The 10,007-nt window shown below is 36.6% G+C and overlaps 1 protein-coding gene across 1 annotated transcript; it reads right to left on the reverse strand.

Moving 5' to 3' along the window:
- Positions 1-1,466: 1,466 nt before the first annotated feature.
- On the reverse strand, positions 1,467-9,342 carry myl2a (myosin, light chain 2a, regulatory, cardiac, slow). Its single transcript, XM_079606918.1, has 7 exons — positions 9,231-9,342; positions 7,470-7,562; positions 4,977-5,052; positions 3,661-3,765; positions 3,340-3,418; positions 2,520-2,568; positions 1,467-2,431 (listed from the first exon to the last, which is right to left on the reverse strand). Exons 1-7 carry the CDS (start codon positions 9,231-9,233, stop codon positions 2,327-2,329), a joined length of 510 nt encoding a protein of 169 aa, XP_079463044.1. The 5' UTR covers positions 9,234-9,342; the 3' UTR covers positions 1,467-2,326.
- Between the last annotated feature and the right edge of the window lie 665 nt (positions 9,343-10,007).

Below are 10,007 nucleotides of genomic sequence, written 5' to 3' on the forward strand. Positions count from 1 at the left end.
TTTAATTTGTAAATACAGCCTATTTAAAGATCATGCATTTATTGATGCTGATTTAAATGTAAAATGTACAGTACTTTTACTGTTGTATCCTCGTATTACAGTATTTTACTGGATGAGGAACATGTTGATGCTCATCATCTCTTCTTTTAGGAAATTACGCTTTCTGGAGAAGTTCCACCAGCAGATCCTGATATCGTCAGATTGCAGAAGGAACACTGAATAAACCAGTGACACAATTCTGTTTATATGCATCACTGCAAAACAACATTGTGTCTAAGAGAGATAGTCCTATAGATAAACATGATTTTACTTTCATTGAAATTCTTTGGACAAACGGAAAGAGTTTCAAATACAAATATTTTAGAAAGATTGCAAGTGTTTCTCAGATGAAAAGGACATATGATGTTTGGAGAGCTGTGCTGTCCTCTAGTGTCCGTCATTGTGCAGTGACTTTCCTTTCAATTCAATTCAATTCGATGTATAACTGTGAATTATAATGGACAGAAATAATTGCAATTCAAAGAAATTCAACACAGTCACATAAACTATATAGCAAACAAACATGAATAATAACACACTGAGGTGTATATCTTATATAGCATATAATCTTTTTGGCATATGGGGTTCATTGAAATTAAATTCAAGAATCCTATATTCTGTATAGAACTTTTTTCTAAGAGTGACCCATGGCAGAAATTTTGATTGATTTTTTTTTTTAGAAAACAATACTTGATATCGTAAAGTCCCCCTGTATATAACAATTCCCTTAAAACTCACATTTGGTCACAAAAATTACATATTTAAATGTTTTTTCCTTGAAAAAAAAATTCCTTGGCTATACCTAAAAGTCTTGAATGTAACTCGACACACTTGTTCTCTGAATATGCAAATGAGCCCCGCCTCCACTCACTCACTCACTCAGAGAATAATTTTGTAATTTTATTGTTTAAAAAACAGTAATTTTGATTCTCAAGTCTTTATTTTTTAAATGATTTGTACTGGAAAACAATGTGCGTGTGTGTGTGTGTGTGTGTGTGTGTGTGTGTGTGTGTGTGTGTGTGTGTGTGTGTGTGTGTGTGTGCGTCTCAGTGTGCGTGCGTGCGTGTGCGTGGGCGTGTGCGTGGGCGTGGGCGTGGGCGTGTGTGTGTGTGTGTGTGTGTGTGTGTGTGTGTGTGTGTGTGTGTGTGTGTGTGTGTGACAGCAGGATTAGACTCATTGTCTCGGACTGTATTAGATTACACACAGAAATAACAGTGCAGGCTTTGACTTTATCCCGGCAGAAAATAAGGGAACTGACACCTGTTCTGAGAGCCAGAAAACACACACACACACACACACACACACACACACACACACACACACACACACACACACACACACACCTGATCCAATGATGACAATCATTGACGTCACACCAGAAACGCATCATTCCATTTCTCACAAGAACAAACATGAATCTGAAGTTTGGGATCGGGAAGATTTTAATGTTTTTAAAAGAAGTCTCTTCTGCTCACCAAGACTGCATTTATTTAGTTAAAAAATGCACAAATAAAACAGTAATATTGTTAAATATTATGACAATGTAAATCATCAGTTCTCTATGTGAATATACAGTAAAGTGTAATTTATTACTGTGAACGTTCAGCATCATTACTCCAGTCTTCAGTGTCACATGATCCTTCAGAAATCAGTGTAATATGATGATCTGATGCTCAAGACACATTTATGATTATTATCAGTGTTGAAAACAGTTGTGAACATTTTTTTTCAGGATTCTTTGATGAATAGAAAGTAAAAAAACAGCATTTATTTGAAATAGAATCTTTATAACATTATAAATGTCTTTACTGTCACTTTAGATCAATTTAATGCATTCTTGACGAATAAAAGTATACATTTTTAATTTCTTTACCCCAAAAAATAAAATAAAAATTCTGAGCTCAAACTTTTGAACGGTAGTGTTTAATGTTACAGAATATTCTATTTCAGATTAATGCTGTTCTTTTTACTTTATATTCATCAAAGAATCCTGAAAAATGTCATTACGGAACTGGCTTTTGTTCGTTAAACAGGACCGAACATGATAAAAATAATTTACACTCGCATCAGTATTTCATGTCGATTGGTTTATTTACACACGACAGTATTCTGCAGGTAAATGCTGACAGGTAAACATGCCAAGAATACAGTTAATCACATACATAAAAAATAAAAAAATCTGAGCATTCTCACATCAGCGACCTCAAGCTTCACACCTGTCAATCATAGATCAGTGGGCGTGTCCGAGCGCGCAGGGAGCGCCGTGATTGGCTGAGGCCTGCCCGGGTCATTCCTGGTCCTTCTCCTCTCCGTGAGTGATGATGTGCACCAGATTCTTGTAGTCCAGGTTTCCCGCCGCATCTGGAGGGAAAGCGTTGAACATCTGCTCCATCTGAAAACCACACCACACCAGTCAGTGATGAGGATGATGAAGATGTCACTGTAACCACGGCAACCGTCAGCATCAGCACCAGCCTCACCTCCTCTGTGGAGAACCTGTCCGCTTGTGTGGTCAACATCTCAGTCACACTGAAGAGAGACACGTTCAGAATAAACATCCATAACCTCAAATCTGGGTGTTCAGTAGAAGTTTTGTCTCGTTTCCAGTCCAAATATCAAAATTATATAAAATTATATTTAGATTATATAAAAAGATATTATTTCTTGTTTTCTGGAGAAATCAATCAAAATTAAGTGAGTTTTTGCATAATCCTTCCCTCGCACTTTCCTTTGCGGGTCAAAACGACCCGACGCCCTAAAATTATACTTTTTTTCTTTTTTGTCAAGCTTATATTATTTAATTTTTTATCATATTTTTTAATGCAATTTTTGGGAGATTTTTTTGTTATTTTTTATTTTATTTACTTTTAAATGACTAGATCAATAAATAAATTACAGCCTCTGTAATCGGGAGGCGTGGCCTTTGTAATCGGTAGGCGTGGCCTCTGTAACCGGGAGGCGTGGCCTCTGTAATCGGGAGGCGTGTCCTCTATAATCGGGAGGCGTGGCCTCTGTAATCGGGAGGCGTGGCCACTGTAACCGGGAGGCGTGGCCTCTATAATCGGGAGGCGTGGCCTCTGTAACCGGGAGGCGTGGTCTCTGTAATCGGGAGGCGTGGCTCTGTAATCGGGAGGCGTGGCTCTGTAATCGGGAGGCGTGGCCTCTGCATTCTGGGAGTTGTTGTGTTTCATCCACATGAGCCACAAATAAATGTGTGTGTGTGTGTGTGTGTGTGTGTGTGTGTGTGTGTGTGTGTGTGTGTGTGTGGTCGGACACAACATGAATAACTGGATATCCTACTATTCCTTCTTCAGGATCCCCTTGCCCTCCGGATCGAACACTTTGAAGGCGTTCAGGATGGTCTCCTCGGGATCGGCTCCTGTGGGACACATTTGATTTCTTTATTTGAATCCACCAATCAAATTTCTTACAGAAAGGATTCAAATATTTTCAGAGATACACAGCTTTGGCATTCAAGGGTACATAAAACATCGCTTACGCCACACAGCAAGGCTGCCGATCACACACAACCCGAGGCACACACACACACACACACACACACTCTCTGATTGACAGGACTCACACACGTCACATGTTCAGCCGCGGCTCCTGCAAACCTGCCTTTGAGCTTCTCTCCGAACATGGTGAGGAACACGGTGAAGTTGATCGGGCCGGACGCCTCCTTCAGCATCTCGTCGATCTCCTCCTGCTTCACGTTCACCCGCCCTGCAGCCAGGGGCATCATGGGGGATCACAGGGGCATCATGGGGGATCACAGGGGCATCATGGGGGATCACAGGGGCATCATGGGGGATCACAGGGGCATCATGGGGGATCACAGGGGCATCATGGGGGATCACAGGGGCATCATGGGGGATCACAGGGGCATCATGGGGGATCACAGGGGCATCATGGGGGATCACAGGGCATCATGGGGGATCACAGGGGCATCATGGGGGATCACAGGGGCATCATGGGGGATCACAGGGGCATCATGGGGGATCACAGGGGCATCATGGGGGATCACAGGGCATCATGGGGGATCACAGGGCATCATGGGGGATCACAGGGCATCATGGGGGATCACAGGGCATCATGGGGGATCACAGGGGCATCATGGGGGATCACAGGGCATCATGGGGGATCACAGGGGCATCATGGGGGATCACAGGAGAGGGGCATGATTGGAAATGGGATTCAATACATATATTAGTATCCCAAACCAATAATTTTTTTTTTTTTTTTTTTTTAAGTATCACAAACCAGATGTAATATTGTAAAGTGATTTTTTTGTTTTTGCCATGAGAGTTTTTGGTCCAATTTCTGTTATTTGTTTGACTATCATACATAATATCTATATCGGCCGATAAAAGCAATTTTATTAATTTTTACTTCAAGCCAAACAAATTATTTTAATATTTTAAAAAATATATTAATATTAATTCATATATTAATTAGCTAAATTAAACTAACAGCTGGGTTTGTCCATTGACCCAAACATAGGTTGAAACAAAATTATATAATTTTAATATAAAAGGGACTGAATTGGAAAGCTGTATAATATAAAAAAAATTACTGAATGTAAATGAATTTACTATTATATACATACAGTATAAACCAACAGTTCTGTCTATATTTGACTCAAATATTTGGTTGAAACAACGTCATGCACGTAATGAATGAATGATTAAACATTTATGTATGTATGACTTGTGCAATAAATAAATAAATAAACTATTAAAAAGTATTTTTTCCAGAACATTGCAGGTGTGTATTCTCTGGTGTGTGTGTGTGTGTGTGTGTGTGTGTGTGTGTGTGTGTGTGTGTGTGTGTGTGTGTGTGTGTGTGTGTGTGTGTGTGTGTGTGTGTGTGTGTGTGTGTGTGTGTGTGTGTGTGTGTGTGTGTGTGTGTGTGTGTGTGTGTTTAGTGTGACTGACCGAGAGCGGCGAAGGTGTCCCTCAGGTCGTTCTTGTCTATGAACCCGTCTCGGTTCTGGTCCATGATGGTGAACGCCTGGAACCAGAACATCATCATCCCAGTTATCATCACCAGTACACAAAACTAAACCATGCAGAGTATTTACATTACTGGAAATAAAACATATGGAGCCTTGAACGTGACACACTATACTGTACATACTGTATATATATATATATTAATAGTGGCCAATTTGAACTAATTCATTCCCCCATTTTGATTTAACTAAAATGATTATATCTACACATAATTTACTTACACGGATGTGCTCAAAAAAAGTGCTGGGCTCTGACATAAAATAAAATAAATAAAATAAAATATAAAAAAATTAAAAGTATTTTACTTTAATTTAGTTTACTTTGAGTTGAAATGGTAATACAACTAATTCTAAATAAACTAAAACATATTTAAAAAATCTATAAACATATATATATTTTAAACAACTAAAACTAATACAAATTATTTTTTTTTTAAATACTAAAACTTTAACTTAAATAATATGAAAACAAAATATTCTATAAAATTGAATTCGAAATATTAACAAAAGCTACATCAGTGATAATAAAATAACATTGTTTCAAACTTCAGGAGATTAATTATTATTATTATTAACTGAGCTCTGATGTATATTTTATTGAAGCATAAGAACTATAACTGAATATGAAGAGCAGCTCATGATAACTTGGGCTTGTGGGAGTTTGATGAGGAGATAGTCGAGCTGGCGTCACACAATGCCACACGAGTGCCAGTTATCCGAACAGAATTCAGTCAATCTGGTATGTTAAGGAGAGTCTCTATAAATATATATTTCATCCCTCAATAGGGATCAGACAGGAATATCATATTCCACAGGGAGCTTTACAGAAACACAGACAGCAGCTGCTCTTTACAGAGCAAATCAGAACACACACAGACCATTAATGTTCTATATTTTAGTTCAATAATGTTTTGAATTTAATATTTTGTATTTTGGGGGGGTTGCATGCACTAAATTATATTTATGTAGTAGTTATATGATCAATTTATTCACTTTTGTGTGGAAAGTGTCTTTTTAAAGAAGATAGTTGGCAGATTAGTGGAAAAAGTATAAACTTAAGAACTTATACATTTTATAAAAGCTATAATTTTATTGTTATGAAAAATGCACAAAAATACTAATTTAAAATTTTGTATGAAATATGTATATTCCAAAACATGTTTTACTCTACAACTGCAAAAGAAAAAAGAAAAAAGAATAAAAGTGAAAGTAAAACGCTTCCACTAGATATAATTTGAAAAAAGTAAAAATATAATTTTTCAAAACATTTACCAGTACCAATCTTTTGGAATAAAAAAAAATCGGAAAAAAGTAAAATTTAAATTTATTCGCTCAAAAATGACCGAATCTAAATATGAATATTTAAATCTGATTCAAAGCAAATAAACTAAACTCAAACTGAAGCTGATCAAACCTGTGGAATATGCATGAATCATATTTGAGAGCTGCAGGTTTTGTGCTTTTGGAAGTCATACAGGCTCGGAATATGTAAATGATGACAGAATATTAAAGAACCTTTAACATCCATGAACCACTAAAGGTTCTTTTATTAGCAGAAAACCAGGTCTTTTTTTTTATAAATGGTTCTTTATGGAAGCAGAAATGGTTCTTCAATACTTTACACTATAAAAAATTATCGTGATTTTAACAGTAAAAGACCGTAAAAATGACACAGTGAAAAACTGTTAAAAGAAAGTTTCCGTACTATATACGGTAAATAACTGTGATCGATCTAACCGTACATTTAATGTAATTTTACAGTAAAATACGGTTACATTGACAGTTTTTAGAAGTGAAAACAAGTCATTGTATAATTTACAGTTAAAAAACGTAAATTGACATTTCCACAATTCCCTGCGTGACACTTCACATCTGATGTATTTGTGTTGAAATATCAGTTATGTACATTAAGGGTTTTATGTTACATTTAATGCTGTTAAATTAATGTTTATTGCATTTTTACAATTGTGTGTGTGTGTGTGTGTGTGAGTGTGAGTGTGTGTGTGTGTGTGTGTGTGTGTGTGTGTGTGTGTGTGTGTGTGTGTGTGTGTGTGTGTGTGTGTGTGTGATAGTGTTCGCTTCTATTAACTTTCTTGTAAAGCTGCTTGTGATGAGCTTTGATTGATCATGTGACTCTCATCTCCACTGTGATTGGTGGATATCAGTGTATTACAATGGTACAAAACAGATATTAATACTTCAATAGGTCAGTAAATTAACATTATTTCATATACTGACATGTTTTTTTTACTGTAAATTTAAGTTAAGTCTGTAAAACCTAAAATGTTGCTACTGTAATTTTTACAGTAGGTTTCTGCCAACCACAGCTGCCATTTTTTACCGTAAAATTTAAAGTTTTTTTTTTTTTTTCAGTGTATTTTTTAAGAGTGTATTGAGAAGGTTAAAGCCACCAGACCTCCTTGAACTCCTGGATCTGAGCCTGTTCAAACATGGAGAAGACGTTGGAGTTCGCTCCGTCTGCCGACCTCTTCTTCGCCTTCTTCGGGGCCTGCAGAAACCAAACCTCAGCAACACGCTTCTCCCTTATCATTTACACTTCAGCAACAAGCTCGTTCATTCCCATTAATCTGTTCAAACTGTAAATGAATCAATGATTCAATGATTCAAACTCAATGATTCATTTGCAGCATCGCTCTAAATAGAGCATTTGTCAACAAGGGAAAAAAAGATACAAAGAAAAAGTTCTTTGAAGGATTTTTCTGTATTGACTTTTTACAGGTGTTTTATAACCGTATTTTTAATTGGGTTGAGTTTTAAGGTTGAAGTAAATGTCTGTAAACTGAAGAGATGATTTTCCACCAGGACATCGCATGTTTTATATCAAAATGTGGTGACACTTTACAGTAAGGTTCATTAGTTAACAAACAAAGAATGAACAATACTTCTTCAGAATTTATTAATATAGGTAATATTAATTGCAACATTTACTAATACATTATTAAAATCAAAGGTTGTATTTGTGAACATTTGTTAATGCACTGTGAACTAACATGAACACACAATGAACAGCTGGATTATTATTAACTAACATTAACAAAGATTAGAAAATACTCTATAACAAAAGTATTGCTCATGGTAAGTTCATGTTAGTAAATATATAATATAATAATAATAATATAATATTATATATATATATAATACATCAACTAATGTTAACTAATGAACCTTATTATAAAGTGTTACCAATATTTGTGATTAAGTGTTGTTATATCAGAGGCATGATTAACTATGACTCTTCCTTGTGATTATTATAAGCGAAAACACATTTTTCTTGATTATTCTTATCAAACACAACATAAGTGCAGCAAATTAGATTGGTGTTTTATAATCGTATTTTTAATTTGGTTGAGTTTAAGTTTGAAGTATGTCTGTAAACTGAATAGATAATGAGCTGGTAATTTTCCACCTGTATTTAAATTAAAATGTATATTTGTTATTATGTATTGTTATATTGGAGCATGATTAACTATAAAACTAGCTTGATTATTTTTATCAAACACAACACAAGTGCATCAAATAAGATGCTCAAAATTGAAATGAACATGAATATGACTCAATATTTACTTTGAAAACTTTTACTTTTAATTATTTAACAATTTTATTTATTTAACAATATTTACTATTAACATTTTAGCACATTATTGTTTGATTCATCGCTGGTATGTTTTTTAAACTGACACAAACACTCTGGGTTGTTTTAACTCAAATGTGGGTCTAATATGGACAAACCCAACCGTTGGGTTAAAAATGTAATTTAAAAATGTAACCCAACGGCTAGGTTTGTCCATATTAGACCCAGATTTGGGTTAAAATAACCCAGCATGTTTTAGAGTGAATAACGTATGTACAGTATTGTTATATTGGAACACGATTAATGATAATTTAAGCGAAAACTGCGTTTTCTTGATTATTTTTAACAAACACAACATAAGTGCAGCAAATTAGATGCTAAAAATGAAGCGAACACTAATTTAACACAATATTTATTTACTGATATGTACATTATTCCTTGATTGGTAAGTTTTTGAAAAGAAGAATAACTCAGTTTCAGCCGATTAATAACTCTGACCGATATATCGGTGGATCTCGAATTAAATCCCGAAGTCTATCACTAGCACGAGTGATTCCCAAAGCATCCGTAAATCCTGATACTCACCATGACCGTCGCTGGATCCGAATGCTTCTGGACAATGGGTTCGGATGGATGGGCTTTTGTAGATTAGCTGCGCTGTTCTACTGGCCGGTATAAATAACACATGCCCTGTTTAGGAAGTGACAGGTAGATGATGATCCTCAATGCACACACACACACACACACAGAAGCGTGATGTAGGAACAACAGTGGTTTAGAATGACAGGTTCTCTGGAGGACAGAAGAAGCGCTCAGCTGTTTGCTGCCGATGATCTCTCCTCACTTCTTGTGTATTTCAGGGATTCGCATTAAGAGCTCAGTGGAGTTTCAGAGACTCAAACCTGATATTGTTTTCAGGGTTGAGCATCATTCAGAACTGAGCGAACACTCTCCCTAACATTCCCCGGGAAGCAGACACACTCTGTCAGTTCAAATCTCTTTGTCCTAGCATACACATAACACAGTCAGCCGGATCCGGGAACTCTTCCCGTTAATCCTGATGTACTCGTTACATCATGAGAAGGATGGCGTCTATGCTAATATTAGTGTCTCTGTTTATCCCGAGGTTCTCCGCAGTCCGCCGGATCCAGGCTGTATCCGGATCAGACGGTGGACCTGCGCCCGGACATGTCCACGACGCATCCTGAAGTGTCCGCCTCATCCGGCCGGTGAACGCCTCATCGACACGACAGCCATCGGCACTGATCCTCAAACCCGTCTCCAGACCGGCGTGATGACTCCGACCTCCAAACCAGACGGAAATAGAAGAGTGATGATCGGAGTTGCTCACAAATGAAGAAG

The sequence above is a fragment of the Phoxinus phoxinus genome, assembly GCF_949152265.1.
Source record: "Phoxinus phoxinus genome assembly, chromosome: 3".
In the NCBI taxonomy this organism is placed as follows: Eukaryota; Metazoa; Chordata; class Actinopteri; order Cypriniformes; family Leuciscidae; genus Phoxinus; species Phoxinus phoxinus.

What these genes read in the sequence shown, in the direction of transcription:
- myl2a (XM_079606918.1), bottom strand. An exon ending in GTTCGGAGAGAAGCTCAAAG is followed by an intron (nt 3,419 to 3,660) that starts GCAGGTTTGCAG and finishes TGTGTCCCACAG; the next exon opens with GAGCCGATCCCGAGGAGACC. An exon ending in ACAGGTTCTCCACAGAGGAG is followed by an intron (nt 2,432 to 2,519) that starts GTGAGGCTGGTG and finishes TGTGGTTTTCAG; the next exon opens with ATGGAGCAGATGTTCAACGC.